General features: G+C 43.6%; 1 protein-coding gene and 1 pseudogene across 4 annotated transcripts; one reads left to right on the top strand and one right to left on the bottom strand.

The window, feature by feature from the left end:
* The first annotated feature begins 636 nt into the window (after positions 1 to 636).
* On the top strand, positions 637 to 6,688 carry LOC123114359 (U2 small nuclear ribonucleoprotein A'). Of its 4 annotated transcripts, none has more exons than XM_044535799.1 (11): positions 643 to 848; positions 964 to 1,014; positions 2,802 to 2,931; positions 3,039 to 3,244; positions 4,244 to 4,414; positions 4,664 to 4,714; positions 4,807 to 4,977; positions 5,395 to 5,445; positions 5,583 to 5,643; positions 5,729 to 5,833; positions 5,914 to 6,688. In XM_044535799.1, exons 1-11 carry the CDS (start codon positions 777 to 779, stop codon positions 5,925 to 5,927), a joined length of 1,083 nt encoding a protein of 360 aa, XP_044391734.1. In that variant the 5' UTR covers positions 643 to 776; the 3' UTR covers positions 5,928 to 6,688. The 4 variants fall into 4 exon arrangements, with proteins under 4 accessions (XP_044391733.1, XP_044391734.1, XP_044391732.1 ...); XM_044535800.1 differs by having other exon boundaries at positions 644 to 848; positions 6,417 to 6,688; XM_044535798.1 differs by having other exon boundaries at positions 637 to 849; positions 974 to 1,014; positions 5,729 to 6,688.
* A 7,697-nt stretch (positions 6,689 to 14,385) lies between these two features.
* On the bottom strand, positions 14,386 to 17,497 carry LOC123115336 (uncharacterized; annotated as a pseudogene).
* Positions 17,498 to 21,484: the final 3,987 nt, after the last annotated feature.

Here is a 21,484-nt window from a genome sequence, read left to right as displayed (position 1 = left end):
ATGCTATGTTTAAGACATTATATTCTTGTGTTAGTATCTTGTATGTCGTTGGGTGGACATTCTTTGCCCTCAAGGTCAAATCCTCCAGCACCGAGCCCACCGACCATCGTGAATTCATGATACCAGGTCATTTATCTTTGATCGTTCATTGTGGAAAGTTGTTGAAAAAGCCTCGGTAACTTCAGTATAAACGGTAATTTTCACACTGCATATCTGATAAATTACGTACAAACATCACGGTAACTTTGATCCGAGGAAAAAGGAATATTGCTCTGGTAACTTCTTTGTAAATAGGTTGTTTGAAACATTTTTATGAAACACGTAAACATTTGTTAAATGTCAGCAACTTTTTTTTTGAATGCTATCCACATTTTTTTAAAGCTGTGCAAATAGTTTTTTACACCACATGATTTTTAAAATTTTTTACAACGATGCTTCACAAATTTAATTAGTTTATTTTCTGAAATATATGTATTCAGAATATTTCGAAAATACAAACAAAGAAAAAAAAACGAACATCAACGAAGCCCCCGCTGGGCCGGCGCAGGCTGCGCTGAGGCGAGCGCACGCTCTGTCTCGCGGTAGGCGAGACAAAGCGCCCGCCCACCCACACATCCATACGACGACGGGCAACGCGCCGGTTTAACGGTCAGGAGGACGGCCGGCAGCTCCATAGCGAGAAGCCGCCCGCCGTCTTCTCCCTCCGCTCCGCTTCCCGCTTCAAACCCCAAGCCCCCGCCGCCGTCCCCCGCCGCCGCCGCCGCCGCCGCCGCGACATGGTGAGGCTCAGCGCTGACCTGATATGGCACTTCTTCAACGCCGTCAAGGAGCGCGAGCTCGACCTCCGAGGTCCCTGCCCCCTTCCCCATCCCCTTTCCCTTCCCTTCGCCCGTCAGGCAGATCTAGGGTTCTGCCTTCCCCCTCCGTGTCTAACCGGCGGTTCGTTTGGTCTTCTCCTCCTTCGCGGCGGCAGGCAACAAGATCGCCTTCATCGAGAACATCGGCGCCACCGAGGTGAGCTCCACCTCCCCGGCGGAATCTGCATCTGGAAAAATTGGTACTACTTACTTAGAACGGGTGCAGAGGCAGAAGCTGTTATGCGCTAGATAGTTAGTGATGCAGGAAAATTTAGTATGCACGCCTATCGATTTGCTTGGCGTCCCTTTTCCAGTCCAGTTAATAATGCTGCAGTCTATTTCAAGTTTGATGCTAGCGAGTGGCATCTGTTCTCATGGATTTGTAATCCTTGGCCATGTAAGTAGGAAATTCAACCTTTATGAGTGCGTATTATGCAATGTTATGCTGGGGTTGCTATCCGTGTTGCGCCTAAGAGTGATGATTTTGTTGTTATTGTTCAGAATAGTGTTTTTTATACCCTGATATACCAGCTAAGGTTGAGAGGAATGAAGCCTTTAGTGCTCTGGTTATTGTTCAGAATAGTAATTTTACAAGAGATACATATATTAGGAGTGGTGCATGTAGAAGTTGCTGCTAGGAGTGTTTATATACTTGATCACCACACCTTTAGTGCTTTGGTTACCGATATGCTTCGCTGCAATTGATGTGGCCACAGAGGCTGGGAGGGGTAAAGTTGTGGTTGCCATATCAAGTTAGCTGACGCTAGTGATGGGAATGTTTCTGTTGGTCATTCGATGCTAGCCGAGTAACATTTCTGCTGGTGGGTTCATAATCCTTGGCCATGCAATAAGCATGCAGTTTTACCTTTATTAGTGCATGCTATGCAATGTTATGCTGGGGTTGCAAGGCGTGACGTGGGTACTGTTTGACCCTTTTTTGTGTTGTGTCCGCCAATGACTGGTTATCTTGCCGTTACAGTTCAGAATAGTTGGTTTTATACACTGCTATATCAGCTAAGATTGAGAGTAATGAAGTATTGGACTGTATTGTGGTAATTTTAGAAGATGTACAATTACAGGAGTGGTGAAGTTGGAGACCTTTCTCCATAAAAATAAAGTGCTCTTCACTGTGGAGCAGTGTGCATGTAGAAATTGCTGTTACGAGTGTTTATATACCTGATCACCTATGTAATGTTATGCTGTTGGTGCCCTGTCAAGTTAGCAGGAGTTAGTGATGGGAATGTTTCTATTGGTCATTCGATGCTAGCCGATTAACATCTCTGCTGGTGGGTTCATAATACTTGACCATGTTATAAGCAGGGAGTTTTACCTGTATCAGTCCATACTATGTAATGTTATGCTGGGGGCAAGGCGTGATGTGAGTACTGTTTGAGCATATTTTGTGTAGTGTCCCCACCCAAGAGTGGTGATTTTGTTGTTACGGTTCAGAATAGTCTTTTCATGCACTGCTATACCAGCTAAAGTTGATAGGAATGAAGTATTGGAGTGCATTGTGTAGTAATTTTATTAAACGTGCATATTGAAGGGGTGGTGAAGCTGGAGGCCTTTCCTTCCCCATAAAAATAATTTACTCTTCACTATGAGCAGCGCCCTTGTAGAATTTGCTGCTAGGAGTGTTTATATACTTGATCACCTCAGCTCTAGTGTTTTGGTTACTTTTGCTTTCTTCTATGTGGTTGTCCAGGACATAACCGTTCTATATGAGGCTTGTTGTTGTGTTACCAGCCTACTTTCTGGAATGACGCTACCATGAGTGACACACCTCTTGACGTTTTTTATATTAGCAATGACTTAATATTTGAAATGTTTAGCTTGATTTGAAATTGAAATCATAGGGTTTTCTTTATCTCATTTTGAATTGTTTGTAGTTGCTCCAGTTCCTTCTCTAGCTGTGTAACTCTCTGTTCCTTTGTTTGATAACAGGACAAGTTTGACATGATTGATTTGTCGGACGATGAGATTGTCAAGCTTGAGAACTTCCCTTTCATGAATCGCCTTGGCACCCTGTTAATCAATAACAACAGAATTACACGTATCAATCCCAACCTTGGTGGTAAGATGAACAACATCTTGTCTTGTTGCCATGTGCTTCTGTCACTTGCATAATTTGCTCCATAGCTTGTCTGTTTCTTCAATTCTCTTTGCTTTGCTGTCATGTAGAGTTTTTACACAAGATGCATACTTTGGTGCTGACGAACAATCGCCTCACAAGTCTTGCGGAGATTGACCCCCTGGCCTCTCTTCCAAAGCTGCAATTTCTCAGCTTACTGGATAATACCGTAACTAAGCAACTAGATTACCGGTTATATGTGATCCACAAGCTGAAGCATCTGCGTTTGCTGGACTTCAAGATAGTGAAACAGCAGGTTAGCAACCACCAAATTCTTGATAGTACAATTTTGTTTGATATTTGAATCATCTGTAGTCAGGCTTGATTTCTTGATTGTCATGTTGTCCAAATATACTTCTTCATAGTGCCAATTATATTTTGTTCTGAATGACATCTGTTTAATTTCGCTGCAGTTTTCTCTCATTTGATAGCTAATCATAGTTTCTAAAGTCAACATCCTATGTTTGCATTTTCTTTAATGATGAAACATCATTTACCATTTGTGTGCCACTGTGCTGTATTAAACTTCGCTTGGTTCTTCATATGCTTTTTTTTTCTTTGTTGGGAAACCAACTGTTTATGAATTTTCTTTGTTAGTGAACCCAAAATCTAGTGATATAATGTCCGTACATAACATATTTCTTGCATCTATGGCCCACATACATCTGTCAATATATGTTTTGCTTATCTAAGATATGAGTTAGTTCAAACGATTAGCAGCATTGCAGGCTTATGTGGTTTACGGCTTTAAGCTAATGAATAAACTATGTCTGCTTTTAAGTCATATTTATTTTAATTAAAGGGGTAATTCTTAAAGAAAAGGGTAACTGCCATTAATTGGCAGTTTATGAGTACTGTCAGCAGTTAATACGCTTTTCTTCTAATCATTTTCTCGATTTCTTTTTTGAATGGAGCTAGGAGTTTTTGATTTATACCATGCCATAGTCATTTTATCATGAAGTTTTTTAGAAGTTGTGGATATGCACAGAAATCCCCTCACTGCTTGATTTGTTGATTTATTCCCTACAGGTTAATTCATTTCCTTCGGAATGATTCCTAAAATGATTTTGCAATTGACCACAGTAGTGCTGGCAGATAAAGGGGGAAAGGAGCAAGTTTTTTAACTGATTATCTGTGAATTAGATGCATGAATGCCATTGACTGTTTTTTGGCTGGCATGTTCAGTAGCATTATTTGCTGTGCCTGGTTTTGTGTATGTTTCTGAAATTTTGTATGAGATTTTTTGTTTCTGCAGGAGAAATGTGAAGCAGCACAAAAATTCCACTCAAAGGAAACAGAGGAGGGGGCAAAGAGGGCTGCTACAAAAGCTTATACTCTAGGACAGGTGGTGGATTCTCATGGTACTACGAAGGACCAGGGCGCTAAAGTAGTTGCTCCAACGCCTGCACAAATCACAGCTATCAAGGTACTTGACTCCCTCTTTCTGTTTTGGACACAACCTGTTCATGTCATTATTGCAAGTTGAGTAGAACCCCTATTATTTGACTGTTGCATTCAGGAACAAAAATGTGGCAAGGTCTTTTACTGGCATGTTTGGTATGGGCTTGATATGCACTTGTTTTAGTGTTACCATGATGTTCATGTCAGCATCTTCTATTCTCCTTTGTAATACATCTGGCCGTGAATTTGTGTTTAACAAGTTTTTCATCTGTAGGCTATTATCTTGAATTCTCAGACACTTGATGAAGTTGCAAGGCTCGAAAAGGTAACAAGCCGTGTGATTATCTCTTGCGCTTTGTGCAGTTTGAGGCACCCTATGCTATGTACTGGCATACTCTTGTTTGTCACCGTGATCAGGCGTTGAGCACTGGCCAAGTTCCTGCTCAATTTGCGCTCCCCAAGCCTGACACCAACATGGCCCAAGCGTCCGAGGAAGCTGAAGCTGAGAAGATGGAGACAGACGGTCAGGACCAGGAGGATGGGGCTGATGAGCAGAAGCAAACTGATGAAAGCGCCCTGATTCAAGAGGTACTGATATTTGCAGTGTGTTCCTCCTTATTTGATTGAAACTAGGAGTTATTGATTTATACCATGCCATAATTATTTTATCATGAAGTTTTTTAGAAGTTGTGGATATGCACAGAAATCCCGTCGCTAATATGGGCACAGCCTGTTCATGTCGTTATTGCAAGTTGAGTTGAACCCCTATTACTTGACTGTTGCATTCAGGGAATAAATATGGTCAGATCATTTACTGGCATGTTTGGTGTGGACTTGATATTTATATCTTTTAGTTTCACCATGATGTTCATGCTCATCCCAGTTACTGATGCATCCTTTGTTCTCAATTCTGTATCTTAGGTCATGTCGAAAATGTCAGTATCCTCTGTTTTCCTTTATATATCTGGCTGTGAATTTGTGTTTAACAAGTTCTTTCATTTGTAGGCTGCTATCGTGAACTCTCAGCCACTCGATGAACTTACCAGGCTTGAAAAGGTAACATGCCGTGTGCACATTGTACAGTTTGAAGCACCCTATAATCTTGTTTGTCACTGTGATAAGGCATTGAGCACTGGCCAAGTTCCTGCTGAGTATGTTATTCTTATTGACCGATATTTTTATGACACCTTTAGGAATTTCTGGGAGCTGATTTGGACTGCATATATGATACCTTAAGCAACATAGGATCATACAGTATGGTTCTTTTATTTTAACTTTGCTTGTTATTGTAAATGTTGTTAATATGTTCCTAACACATACATTGCAAACACTTGTGTAGTATACAAGAATTTTGAGCGAGCCCCGTTCAATTTCATAGTGAGCTGGCGCAAAAGGTTTTTCCGTGGCTTGCATATTCTGCCGCCGCCCCGGAGGCAGGAACCAGGTAAGCCTTATGCACTAACAATGCTATCATGTTACTACCTGTAATCATATGTGATGTCATAGCTCACGGCCACCATGCAGGACGACCGCCGTAGCTCACAGCCATCCCACAAACACCGATGCTACAATGCTAGCTAAACCGACGTCATTAGTTCACCTCATCTGGGCCAACAAAAGCTGCCACCCTCACTTCACAAGATTGTGTTGCCTGCCATGCTGAACCATGACCCTGCCATATAGAGTCGTCTCTATATCGCATTCCTATGCCGCCACCCAGCTTCTTGCCTAGGCCACTTGCCGCAAAGAGATGTCCGTACAACCTATGTAGACTCTTGCAACCACGCCTCATCAACGACTTAACCAACATGAACAGACAAGGCACCATGTCAGATCCCCTGCTCACCACTAGCTCACTGATGCTTAAGCCACCTTCCAGCCTCGTTTGCCTCTTCTGATAAGCCACCTTCTAGCCAACCGCGCCTCATCACACCTTTATTGGTGGTGCAAGCGAGTATCACTCATGATATTTGCTTTGGTTTCTACAATGTGGCAAAGCTAACTGTGACGGTTATTTGGGAATGCAGTCCACTAGCGTCTTAAATTGAAGTGCCCACTTTCACAAGGCAGTGAGGCTACATGCAAGTTGGGAGAAGTTAGATTAATAGGTTTGATTAGTGCAATGCAGTGAAAGTTGTAACAGTTCGGGTTGTAATAATTTAAGCAATTTTAAGTTTATTCTATTTTTACTCATTACCAGCATGGTAATGTGCCTGTAATAATATGACATTACAGATTGTAATAAATCATTCCATTTATTTCACCCTATTCATATTATTCTAAATTATTTTTGTAGTTATGTAATTGTTCTTTTTGATCTTACGTACTTGTACTATCTCCTTCACTATTTTGTCTTTTTATTATGTTTTATTTACTTGATCTTTTAACTATCTTTGTCATGGGAGAGACAAGAGGACTAGGATTTTGTATAATCTCTCCATTTGGATATACAATATATACCCTTAAGAGCAAGTATATGTCAAACAACAATGTATTCAAAATCCTAAGCAGTCTAATCCTCCAAAATTCCTATAACAATCTTCTAGTCAATCTTATAGCCTAAAAAAAACTAATCTTCTAGCCAACCTTACAACCTATCTAATTACACTACTAGATAGCTCTTGCATATGCAAATATTGGCATTGCGGGCCAATGAATCTTGCACGACAATTGCTACGAGTAAAAGGCATGCATGCATGCGGCTAGAAAAGGAGGCATGCATGCGGCTAGAAAAGGAGGCATGCAGGACCATTCCAAACTCTGTATTCGCTGGACCCCATGAAACATTTTGTTTTGAACCCTTGTACTGTTCCATGCATTTATTTCACATGATGTTTACTTTTTACTAATCCTTTCTACCTAATTTTACACTTTTCTATAGTACATGATTGCATTCTCTAGATACTGCTCCATGTATTATTTTAATTTGACATTAGTTTTCTGCACATTGTTTTTACTTTTTACACGTTTGTAATATATTTATTGTATTTTTCTTTATATATTTATTCTGAATGCACTCTAGTAATGTTGACTGCTCCATGTTTTATTTTAGTTGATATATAGTTTCTACTCAAAAAATAATGTCTTTTTATTGGCACACACACCACACATACACAAGTTGTATGACCATTTGGTCTTTTGGATAAACAAAAAGTGCCTCCGTCCGAATTCATATCTTAGAGGTTAGAGTATGCCCTCACATTCTCTGGTCCACTGAATGGTGGTTCTTTTCCCCCATCTTTGGATTTTCTTTATGGGTTTGTAATAAATAAAAACTGACTAGTTTAAGTAATATACAGATGATTGTGCGTATCATGCGACACTCGCTCTTATAGAGTGTGGGTTCAAGGTCATGTACGCCAATCGTCTTGTCGGACCTCGAGAGTTCAACATCAAGCTGTCACATAAGCATTTAAAGTTGCTGGTGCATGACTATCTCACATCCAAAGAAGGGAAAGGATCTAAGCCTCGAGATCTTCTGCTCATTTGCCTTCGGATGGCCATGCGGCACGGTGTGATCAGTGAGAAGGACTACGACAACGGGCGCTTAGAAAAGGTAATTAAGATACAAATATTGTACATGGGGTATAAGTATTATTAGGCTGGTCATAGTGGGGAGTAACTTAGAGTAGTAACATACATATGTTACTACTCTATGTTACTACCCTTATAGTGGGAAGTGTCATATGTGTAGTAACATACACATGTTCATTTATTGTCTTGTAGACTCATTTTGCATTGAAAAGCGCTATGTGATGGTAACATATTATGTTACTCTATTTGCCTCTCTCCTCATTAACTACTTGCCACATCAATATTTTTGCTTATGTGGCATCTATGTTACTACCTATGTTACTCCCACTATGACCAGCCTTAGCAGTTTTTCAGAAGATGCGAAATAATACTAGTATTAATAACGGTCATTTAATGCTTTGTAGGCAATTCGCTATTATATTCTCTCTTACACGGAGCTGTCGGCGGATCAGATGCGGAGCATCCCTTGTATGTTGCAGGATGACGCGAAGATGGTGCTCACAAGCTTTCGAGTTACTCCTAGATACAGGGTCCTGTTGCCGCACGAGATCTACCGATACGTGCCATCTGAGGATCCAGCTTGCCAGCCGTGGACGGGCGACAAGAAGCCTTCGCACGTGTCCCACTGCGTCGTGCTGACGGGGCCTGGCCTAGCCTACAAGGCGCCGGAGGAGTGCGACACGGAGGCCGAGTTGAGCACACCCGAGAGGTACTTCAAGTACCTAAACAGCTACAGCTCCGGGCACGGCGTCGATGGCTGCGGTTTCATCTTCGGCGACAGCATCCGTAAGTGCTACATCGTCGATGTCTAGAAGAGCCAGACGTTGATGTGTATAGTAGAGCCTTCCACAACGCCTTGTTGATGTGCATGATGGATGGACAGTCATGGGTGTATATGGTACGTAGAAAGAGAACAACGAAGAAATGACACGTACGTACACGCACGCGTAACACGTACGGATTCGATGCTAACCCAGACTGGTCGCGCTACACGTTATCTTGCTTATTTTGAGTACCCTTATTATTGCTACCGCCGCCCTGCTACATTACTGACTCGTGCCGACCTCTCCTGGGAACCGACCTCATCCATACAAAGACTGTCGGGCGCAAACGTTCACGCGCTGCAATGCGGAAGAACTCACCGATCGACCACCTACCATTGACACGTACCGATTCACCTCGTATAAGCAGTGCTAAATGCTAGAGGATCAGCATGCATGCTCTGTGTCATCACCTGCGAATCTTGCGAAAGACCCTGCAACAAAAGAATCTATAACTAGACCTAAACAAAACATCATCTTCAACCACGGCATCATCACGCCACACCCACACTGCCCCGTCTTTCCTTTGCGCCGGCGCCCAAAGAACAAGGGCACACTTGTGTATCCAACAAGATTGCACCAGCCTTCACCATTTGTGACTTTGAGTGCTGCCATATGTGTCCTTTCCAGTTGGAAGAGAACTAGGATCCGGTTTCGACGCCGCAGCTGGGCCAACCGCTTGGGCAAAGTAGGACATCTCTTCAGCAGCAACACAAAGGAAAAAAAAAGGATAAACAACAACATTAGATCATCCCGACGAGGAGGAAGAAGAAGTTCCATCTCAGCAAAAACACCAACCCCCCGAGGACTTCCCCAACCAGTGTCGGTCGATCTTGAGACACCATAGCCCGCGACCGCAATGAAATCTAGGGATCCCCTCCTAGACGGAGGCAAGAGCCCCGCCTGACCGTGTACGAGGCCTGAAGAAACTTATTCATACGCGATGTCGCCGCAACGGACTCGGCAATGCCTCCATCAGCCCTAACCTTACCACGAACACAATAGACGCACAGATCCGAGACTCCCCTTCCCTTCCACCACCGGAGCACCCGCCGGAGGGAGATGGAACCAACGGAGGCACTGATGGAGCACAAAGGGAAGCCGCGGTCGCCTCCTTCTTGCCCTGCTATGATCCGCTTTTACTGGAGGTCGTTTTTCTGTCGCCTCGTACATATTATTTGCCCACTTGACGCGACCTTATGAGTAAGAGCATAGGCCCTCACCTGGTCTTTTATCCTTTAGTGACCTTATATTTTCTCTACTAAATAAAAACAGTTCTTAACCGAACCCCTAAATTTAACTCTAATTTTTTTCATCAAATCTTTCTAAATTTATAGTTTACATACTATATTTCAACTACATATTTGCACACATATTAAATCCAAAGATAATATTTAAAGTTCACAAAACTCGTGAATATTAAAAGAATTAAGTTTACAAACCAAATTATTCAAAGTCAAACACACGAAAGGGTTCAAATGAAGTAAAGAGCATGATAAAAGCACAACTATGAAGTGCTATAGAGTAGCCACTAATGCTCAACAAGATCATCTTGGAGCATCTTGCTCCGGGTCAATAGAATCCTCATTGGAGATGTATTGAAAGTTCTCTGCCATGTCTCTCTCATGTCCAATGATCATGTAATGCAAGATGATGCAACATGTCATTATTTTCGATAGGACCTTGGGGTTCCAATACTCAGCAGGGCCCCTAATAATGCCAAAGTTCTTTTAAAGCACACCGAAAGCTCTCTCCACATCCTTCCTCATCGACGCTTGGCGCATTGCAACGTGAGATCTCTTGTTCCCTTCAGGACGCTGGATTGTCTTGACAAATGTGGGCCATGAAGGATAGATGGCATATGCAAGCTAGTAACCCAACATGTACTGATGACCATTGATAACATAGTTGCAAGGAGGAGCATCAATTGCAACAAGCCTCTTGCGAACAGTGCTCGAGAACACATTCATGTCATTAATTATGAGAGTCAGACAATCCAAAGAATGAAGAATGTTAAATCCATAGACCCAATCCAAAGAATGAATGTTAAATCCATAGATCCTCCAATGCAACGGCCTAAAAAATGATTGTTGAATCTTTGCAATGGCTTTTGTACTGACCTTTCCATCCCATGGGACAATTCGTCCATGTCCAGTGGGTGCAATCAATTGATCCAAACATACCATGCCATCCTAGTTCTTCATTCAATCCAAGAACCTCTCGGTGTCTTTCATTGGTGGGTGCCCTCAAATACTCTGGCCCAAAGATCTCAATCATGATTTTTGTGTACCTTCAAATGACCTCCAAGATTATATCTTCTCCATTGTGGACATAGTCGCCTATGGGCCAATGGTGTCAGCCCCATAGGAAAGCACTCGAGCAGCTGCAATAGACTTCATTAAAGGGTCCGCGCTTATATTCCATGATGAACTCCTCCTGAGTTTGAACTATTCATCATGATTCTCCAAAACTTTTGCAATGGTGCGGAAGAGACCTGTGTGCATCCAGAATCGCTGGCAAAAATACTTCTCCTGATAGGTTGCATTGGGATTGAAGTAATCTCTCATGTCTTGGCATGGTCCTCCGCTCTATCTCGATTGATCTGCATAAGGGTGAAATGTGATTCTACTCTTGGCCACTAAAAATCCTCATTGAAGATCATGGCAATGGTCATTTCCCAACCGTCATCGTCTTCTTCATCCTCCGACGACAAAGAGTCATCAAAGATCATCTCCCTCAGCCTCTTCATCTACACTAGAAATGACTAGGTTCAATTCAATTGCCAAAAGAAAAAATGAGATGAAAAGCACAAAGAAACTCACTAGGCAATCCGTGAAACACTTGAAGGGCAAATGAGGTGTCACGGTTGGCCGATGACGTTGAGCCGATGCCCAAGCTGCTAGTGCTTAGCGAAGCTTCGAGATGGTTGGCAGCTAACGGAGGGGCTCAGATGTAGAAGGTGTGGTGCGTGCTTTCGGCGACGGGATCAACACAATGGCGACGGCGATAGAGCTTGATTTCGACGACGGCAGCAACTGGCAAGTGTCTTAGAGCGGAGCAAGCGTGCGGTGGAGTCAGAGGGATGGCTGTGAAGGAAAATGGTGATCGCCGGAGGCAACGTTGGCGACGATGTGACAAGGGGCGGAGTGGGTGCATGTGGGGTGTAGGGAAAAAGTTTTACTTTACAGGTGGACATCCGAGTATATTTGAGAGTCGGGGCGGCCACAGATTAATTTTCTTACTCCTCTAACGTTGTAAGGGATCAGCAGAGTGCGACTTAGAGGAGCAAAACCGATTTTATTTTATTTCTCTAAGGGCATCTTGATGACCTACAAGTATAGGGGATCTATCGTAGTCCTTTCGATAAGTAAGAAATACGAACCCAACGAGGAGCAGAAGGAAATGACAAGCGGTTTTCAGCAAGGTATTCTCTGCAAGCACTGAAATTATCGGTAACAGATTGTTTTGTCATAAGATAATTCGTAACAGGTAACAAGTAACAAAAGCAACAAGGTGGTCCAATCCTTTTGTAGCAAAGTACAAGCCTGGACAAACTCTTTATATAAAGCAAAGCGCTCCGGAGGACACATGAGAATTACTGTCAAGTTAGTTTTCATCATGCACATATGATTCACGTTCGTTATTTTGATAGTTTGACATGTGGGTGGACCGGTGCTTGGGTGCTGCCCTTCCTTGGACCACGTGGAGCTCCTTTAGTCCCGGTTCATAAGCCAACCAGGACTAAAAGTTCTGGGCATTAGTCCCGTCCGTTTTGTCCCGGATGTTGAACCGAGAATAAAAGGCCTCTGGAACGGGGACTGATGCCCCGTTCTCTACTACTGTGAGCATGGAGCACGAAGCATAGAAAGATGAACAAGAGTCATCTGAAGATACGATTGGCAAAAGATTGCCTACCGGTCAAAATTCACGTCATTCGTGATGTCCACACAATGACTGTGAATGAGATCAGGGTCTTGAATCACTCACTTTCAATTATGAGAGATATTGACTTGAGTGGGAGCGCACTTTATATCAAGTTTGTTTAAACACTAGTGCAACATAATTATGAACAATGTCTAAAGTGAATATTGTGTTTATTGTTGTAGATCAATGGCTCGCAATAATTTGAATTTATCTCTTTTGATTGAGAAAGAAAAGTTAGCTACAAATGGTGGAAACTATAAGGATTGGATCCACACACCGAGGTACGTTCTCATAAGTGCTAAGAAAGAATATGTGGGGGTAGGAAAATGATCCGATCTGAAAAAAATTCCAGCTGGGGTCAGATCGTGCTAAACTATGCGAAAAGGGTCATAACAGTGAATTCGACTGCACTGTTGCTTATCAACACCAAGGGCTGGCTCCGGCTAGGTCTCGGCACCTGGTGTTGCGCGATGCACATGAGTTGTTTGTTGAAATACCAAATAGAGAAAGAGAGGGGGGGGGGGAGGTTGATGCTGACGTGTGAGTCCCACCTGTAGTAACGGTAAAAATAACGGTCAAAGTAAACAAAGTTGACATTCCGCCATGTCAACCCTGACAGGTGGGTCCCACCTGTCATACACATGTTTAAATCACCTAAACCGGTCACTACGTGAAAGTGGTTGTTTTTTGCCACACAATTAGCTTGAAGTGCTGGTTTTTTGTTGACGGTAAAAAAAGTGTTAGTTCTGCAAGACCGAAACCCCTGTGGTAGTTTTTTTTTAGATACTCGTTCATTCAGACCGTGTTGATTTGATCAAAGATATGAACCATGATGTCTCGGCACTGGTCTCATCTTTACACATAGATTAATTGTATTGATCTTCTGAAGGATTTTGGAAAGATTATCGTTGATCATTGTCTGAGAGAGGCATACGTTGTGGTTCATGAGTTTGCTATAATTAAGTATGTGTCGATCCATCAGCCAGATGTGTGGCAGGACAATCCCCTGGCTAGTTTTATTCTATCTTATATTTTATCTCACGGTCCATGTAACAGTTTGTTTAAGCTCAATAAAGTTGCCATGACTACTTAAAAAACATAATGGTTTTTATAGGCTAAAAATATGATGAAATAGAAGGATGATAGACACAGAAAACAAAACCTCGACGCCAAACTTTAGCTCCATGCTCAGCAGGCAAGAAAGGAGAAGGGTGAAGCAAAAAATAATCGGTCGAAGATGAGGTGGTGGGCTAGCTGACTGATGCCCGAACAGGTTATATATGGCAACGAAGTGGGCAATGCGCCGGCAAGGAAGACAAATTTCAAGACTATCTCGAGTAATCAAACACAAACCAGTATGTAAAATCTCATATAAATTCCTCTAATTACAAGAGCAAATATGACATTATAAGAAAACAATTTAATAAAACAACATTCTTGAGGTTCTCATTCCATGTGCACATCACTCGACTCCATTTACTCACCGCAGTGCATATTTTCCAAGCCAAGACACGAACCACCACAGGAAATGTCATTATCAGATATTGGTAACACACAACAACGTTCAGTACCTCCATCCCACATGACACATTTCTCAAGTGCATCGATCTACTCCATGCAATGGGTATTCTCCCAAAAAGTCAAGAAAGTCAATACACACCAGAGAAGACTGGCCACACAAGCCAGCCCTAGCCACCAGGCCTCAAGTACTACGTTGCTAGTCACTGTCGCTATCGCCATCCGAACCAGGATAGTCAATACAAGTACTACTACCACCGCCGTATGCTTGGCTGTTTGGTGAACAACAGGCTGGTAGTTTTCGCAGCCATAGCAACGCCCTGCAACGTCAATAGAACAAATAAAGACAAGGCATGTGTTAACAACACAACTGATTGCACCTGATGCAAACCTCATGAACAACAAGGAAACATGCCAAGAATCAGGAAAGAAGCAATAGGAACAACTGTCAAGAAAACCAACAAGGTACCTGCGTCATTTTCCCCAACTATACAGCACATGATCACATTATTCTCACTCCGAAAATCGAGCTGGACTTCAGAGAAGAATAGCTTGGTACTATCGGCATCAGCAGAATGTTGCTCCTCAGGCTGCTTAGCTGTGAAGTTATAATGGGCGCCGCCCCCTCCAAACTCGTAAAATATAGATATCACTTTTACTTCCACCAGCTCAAACTGAAAAATAAAATGGAAATGCATATTTAACATGGATATTAATCAGTCGCAAAAGCCATCCTGATTAGCACAACCTCACATACACGGAGATAAGAGAGAAATAGATAAAGACCTTGGTGTTGTTGGCTCTGTTGTATTTACGCAGGGCCACCTCCGCGTAGTAACGTGCATCCTCCTGTTTGGCCGCGACTCTTTTTTCCCGTAGTGCGTTCCTCACCTCCGGAGGTTTTCTCTTTCGCATTACAACTGGAATTCCGATGGAAGCCCGGTCAAAGCCACGCGGTTTGGGTCGGGGCAGAGGCCGAAACCTCCAAGCATGTTCCTCCATGTTGATACCTTCAGGAGTGCTCCTCTCCTTGGACATCCAACAAGCTCGACTCCTGATTCAATATTGTGAACAAATTGTTATGCCAAAAAACAAAAACAAATCACATGTCCATGCCATAATATGAAAAATATTAAGTGTGTCATTTATTTATTTTGTGATGAAGGTGCATGCAGAGTTCTCGAAACATGATTAAAAACTCATCGAGTTTGTTCAGAATTAAAACTTGACAGATTTACCCATTTTAGTTTCATTTATGATGAAGGTGCATGCAGAGTTCTTGAAACTTGTCAAGATTGTTTGGAATTAAAATTTGCCATGATGGAATGAAGAGTTGTCAGATGGGGATGCCAGATATAAACAATTACATAGCAGAAACGGGCTGAGAACTACTCCCTCAATCCCACAATCTGTCAAAAAACGTCTGACATTGTGGGGAGGAGGGAGTACATGACATGACACAATGAAAGCAAAACATTAGGTTGTGATATTAATTTTAATGAATGTTTGAGCAAAGTTCCAAGCCCATCGCAGATGCAACTTGCTGTGTCGAGTATTAACGGGAGGAGTTGTGTTAACATTTAACTGGAAAAACAGTTTGTAATAGAAAAAAAGTATGTTTTTGGTTCCTTGGGTTTTCTAAAAGTATAGACTTGGTCCCTCAAGATTTTCTGGTACACATTTGGTCCTTCAAGTTTCAATACCAAGTAAGTTTAGTCCAAAACCAGATTTTGACCACTTTGAACAGGTTTGACCGTGTAGATTTTGACAGGGTTTGACCGTATGAACAGTAAATTAAAAAAACACACAAAACAAAGTACTGTTCATCCGGTCAAAATCTGGGCGGTCAAACCAGTCAAAGTGGTCGAAATCTGGTTTTGGACTAAACTTACCCGGTTTTGAGACTTGGAAGGACTAAATGTGTATCAAAAAATCTTAAGGGACCAAGTCTACACTTCCGGGAAACTTGAGGGACCAAAAACATACTTTTCTCTTTGTGATATAAGCAGACGATAGGGACGACTTAATACTGGAACCAGAGGATTTGGGCATCTTGCAATGACATTTCAGAATGCCAAAGGAACATGCACAATGGTGTTGAACACAGAGCAATAAGAAAAAGTAAGATGTTAGGGGTGTTCAACTTGCATACCTCCCTTTTAAAGCGGCGCATGAGACGCTAACTTGATGGTGGTGTTGCACTGTCTCCTCTGGCTTGGCATTCAAATTGTCTTTGAACCTGAACCAGAACATATGACTTAAATATAATTATAGTAAAAGGAAGGTAAGTTGTCAAATCTGATAATATTATTCTAAATTTTCAGCAAATTTTAGAACCAGAAAATATTTTTTAACCGATAGCATTGTGCTACCCTTTTCACTACAAGTGTAGAATTTTTTTACAACGAAATTCAGTTTTTTTCGAGAATAAAAGAATTAGCTAATCGTATACAGGGGAATTATATATGATACATTTAACAGTTTGCACTATAAAAAAAATGGACAACTTAACAATGAAAACCAGAGTTTTTATATTTCAGAATGAGGAATGGACATGCACAGTGGACAGTGGTGTTGATTATAGGAGTTTTATTACCTTGCATATCTCCCCTTTGAAGCGGCAAGTGAAACTGTGAGTTGGTGTTGCTTTGCCTCCTCCGGAAAGACAGGCAGCGAATTCCCCTTATAATACCTTGAACCATAACATATGATTTAGTTATTCAGCATCATAGTAACACTCAGCAGAGTCGTCAATACAATATATTTGACATTATAATTTCAGCAACTTCCAGAATCGTAATAATTTGCTCTCGCCTTATGTAGTTCAGCAAGATGCAGAACCATAAGAATTTCTTCTAGGATACATTTATACTTTCAGTAAACTTTAGGACCAGAAGAATATGTTCTCAGATACACATATATAATTTCACAAATTTTAGAACCACGAGAATTTCTAATTTCAGTGCCAAGAATTTGTTGTTGGATAAACTTGTAATCTCAGCAAATTTTGGAACAGAAAGAATCTGTTGTTCAAAACATAATGGCCTAGTTCGAAACGAACCCAACCAAACAGGGCTAGAGGAAATTCATATTCGTATATCAGAACAGCTAGAGGGAACGGGAGCCATCGCCAGAGATGACGTGCATAGCAGGCAGCGGGTCGAGGGGGGACGCCATGCCATGCGAGCCCTCTTTCGCCTGCCTTGCCAGAACCGGCGGCTGCGCTCTCGAAAGAGACGGAATTTGCAGGAGTATATATGCATATAGAAAACTTACGGATGCTCGTCGTCGGTATGCCCCTGATTTGCCATGGCCGGCTGCATGGATTGATCTGCAGTTCTATCGAATCCACGCCAAGGTTTCAGGTTGCAGTGCGTCGTCTGCTAGGTTCGTATTTATTCATCATCCATGAGAGGGACGGCCGACACCAGACAGGTTTCCGATTGGTGCTGTCTACGGTTTGACCTTCCCAATGTTGTGCGGATTTTAGTTCGACTGCTGTTCGAGAACAATCCATTGCTAAGTAAAGAAGCGCATAACACACTAGCTACTAAGGACACTATGTGTCGAAGAGGAATGGTAATTGAGGATCACAAGTGCTTCTTGTGCAACATGAGGAACGAGTCGGCAAAACACCTGTTTGTGGAATGTCACGAGGTTAAGCAGGTGTGGCGGGGCCTCGAGCTCGAGCATGCCAGACAGCGGCTGTCCGAGTGTGATAGTGTGCATACAACCTTGGAATATTTGTGGCAGCTATCTGAAAAGGAACGGATGATGATCATAATCATGTGGTGGCAGTGGTGGACTCAACGCAACAAGGTTAGAGAGGGAGAAAAACCAATGGAGCACGCGCAGTTCGCTATTAGAGCTGCATGCACGGCCGAAGAATGCCAGGCGTGTTTCTGCAAAATGAGCCCCCCCCCCCCCCCCCCCCCCCCGCTCCCCGCCGCCGCCGGTTTGCATGCCTCGCTGGAACCCGCCACCACAGGATATGCTAAAATTCAATGTTGATGGTGCTTTCATCGAGGATGGCGGGCAGGGAGCCTGGGGAGTGGTTGTTCGGGATAGCACAGGCGACGTTGTGGCCGCACGGGCGGGGCGAATGGATCATGCCGTCGATGCCCTCAGTACCGAGCTGAGAGCAGTGGAGCAAGCTTTGGACCTTGCTGCAGAGCTGGGGGTGGTGCGCCTGACGGTCGAGATGGACGCCCTAATGCTTGAACAAGCCCTAAACAGGCGAACCCCTGACTGCTCGCGTCAAGCATAGGCGATTAAAGACATTAAGGTGCAATCTAGGTTATGGTTCTCCTCGTGTGTGTTTGCCCATTGTAAGCGCGAGGCTAATATGCCAGCGCATCATATGGCCAGATTAGGCCGTGCCCGTCGAGAGGGGGATACCCCAGTTGCCGATCATGTTCTTCCAGCAAATGTTGCTGAGTTTGTAATGGGCGATATTGCCCAGCTCGTTTCGTAATAAAGCTTATTGCTTGCCCTAAAAAAAAGTAAAGAAGTGCAGACCCGTATATTATATTATTAAAAAAGTAAAGAAGTGCAGAAATCGGTTCCAGATTCCTACTGTCAGAAGTACAAACGTGTGAATTTTTTTTAAGAGCGGAAAAAATGGCCGCGCATGGCAACGGAAGAAAAAAAAATCGTGACGCGACCCATCTGTGATGCCACTTCTCTTTGCCATCATCGTCGATGATGGAGTATATAACAAAAATATGTACTTGCATGAACTAACATGTCTATAGTTTTTTAATAACTATGTAACTCGCATTAACTAACATGTCTATAGTTTTTTGTTGTAACCTCACCTAAATGGGACATTATAGTTGTCAATATTAGTACGTCCAACGTCTGAATGACGTTCATCATGATCAGGAATTCAGGATTATTGACTGTGGGTGGTGGTGTTTCTCTTTTAAAATTAGAAATGCTCCATATATACTTACTGCCTACAAATTTTAGCAAACTGCAAGAGACTGATAGAACTAATATAGGAAAATTACAATACAAAGAGACTACAAATTCCTTTTTGTTTTGAAAATTAAAGGGGAATATATATTAATATCAAGTAGATACCAATTACACCCAGCCTTTGCACCAACAAGATGCGTAAAAACATTCAGGAGGCACACAGTCAAAAAAAAAAAAAGAAGAAGAGAAAAAACGACCCTGCCATGGTGATCAATCATCCACAGTAGAAGCACTCTAATCACCATCAAAGACAACACTCGGAGTACAACGAAGGTTCTCCAAAAACAACGCCTCCGGGAAGGAAATAATGCATAAGCATTGTCGTTTCCTGATCAAAGATAGTTGGTTTTCACCCTGGAGAAAGACCTTGTTCCCAAAAAACAATGATTTCGACAAGGCCATTGCCAGTCACAACCAATAAAGGCCAGGCCTTGGGTTTTCACCCTGAAAATCATGAATCGGTACTCCGAGGAGCACCACCAACAAAGAAGTTCTCCAATGCCGCCGTCTTCGAACTCCTTCTCACCATCTTAAAAAGTACATCTCTACTCCTAAACAGGGAGTTGGTAGCCTAGTGCACCGATTTTTTCACGTCCCACCTCCCATCACCCCGTACGCGGTTTTATCACCGCACACATAATGACAGCAAAATCCAAAGAAAAATCCAACCACACTCCCTCCCTTGATCCCTCGCTTGCCCTACCTCGTCTCGCGTCTCCAGCCGTAGCCGCCAGCACACCCCAATCCATGCCGTTCTCCTCCTAAAGTCGTTACGGTAGCCTCCCCTCCTTCATGATTTAGCCATGGCCATGACCGACGCCCTCCTATCCATCGGCACCGGCCAGCCCTCACCTCCACGTCGTCGTCTCTCAACCTCCAACGATCTCCTCCAGGATGGATCCGTCTACGTCGCTAAATTGACTGAGGTGGACCTCCATCGTCGCCATTTTTCTCCCTCCCCGACCTCCCGTTGTCGTGCTCTACGGATCTGTCCACGGTAACAACCGACGTAGATTCCACGGCCACCACCGACGATGCCAGTGAGAGGTGGCCAAGGTGGTCGCTGCCGGAACCGTGGAGGAGCTCAGCCCGACCTTCTCCTCGTTTTCCTCCAGAGCCGTGTCTCACCCTGGACCCATGGAGGACCAGTGCTATCTTGCTACGCAATCCCATCTAAGACAAAGCATCTATGATTTTTGTATGAGTCAATTTTATACAAAATACTTCTAGGAGGAAGTAATATACGAGTCACGCCATTCGTTTTTATTTACTCTGCATATTAGGCTTGTCTAAAGTCAAATTTTATATACTTCCAACAAGTTTGTAGAAAAATATATTAACATGTACACGAGTTAATTACATAAAACCGCCACATTTCAGGCTTTTTCTGCAGAAAACCACATGGTCCCTAATCATTTGATAAAATCACCGCGCATTCACTATTTTTTTTTTGCAAAAAGCACTAATCAGATGATTTAGCTCGTTTAATCACTTTTTGATAAGTGGGACCGGGATGTAAGGAGCTGATTTCGCAACATATTAACACACATACCCCTACATCTAAAAGAAAAATGCAATCAGGCCCTCCCCTTGTGGATACCACGACAGGGCCTGGGCGCGCCGCCAGACTTCAAGGCCACGGGCAGCAGCCGCACTGCTTCCGGCAGATGGCCGGGCCACGTCAAAGCGAGTGCGCGTCGATCCGCCACCTGCATGTCCAGCTCCTCGCTCGGCTCTGACGTCCCAGCGGCTTCGGTGAAGAGCTCGGCATCCAGGACAGGTTCGGTGAAGAGCCAGCGACCATCGCTGCCCCGTGTACCATCTCCTTCCTCCTCCCTTTTCTTTCCTTCTCCTTTGGGACGACGCACACCTCGGCCCTGCCTAGCCTAGCTACTTCCAACCGCGACCATGTTCATGACGACGAATTCCGCGGCGGTCCGCAGCCCCCACCGCTCTCCAACGTGCTACCCGCCACTCACAGGTGCACGCCACCTCCGTCTCCTTTGCTACATTGATCCATGACAAGGAGGGTGGAAGTCGGGAACGAACTCCAGGTGCAAGCCCGAGCCTCCGGCGCGCATCGACATCGCCCGCTCCTGGTCGCCTGGGACACCATGGTCGTCTCCCCATGCCGGCGCCGGCCACGTGGCTTGGACGACGAGCAAAGGGGGCCGGAGCCTGCTAGTCCCGCGTGCGCACGCCCAGGCGACTCCGACCCAGGTGGTGCAGGGCTCGGCCTTGGCTGGCCAGTTCTGCACACGCACCTCGCCGCCGAGCTCCTGGTCGCCGGCCGCGCGCTCACCTCACCGTCGGTGATG

Source organism: Triticum aestivum, chromosome 5B (genome assembly GCF_018294505.1).
Source record: "Triticum aestivum cultivar Chinese Spring chromosome 5B, IWGSC CS RefSeq v2.1, whole genome shotgun sequence".
Taxonomy (NCBI): Eukaryota; Viridiplantae; Streptophyta; class Magnoliopsida; order Poales; family Poaceae; genus Triticum; species Triticum aestivum.
The sequence above is the reverse complement of the archived record's forward strand: the minus strand, read 5'-3'. Positions and strand labels throughout refer to the sequence as shown.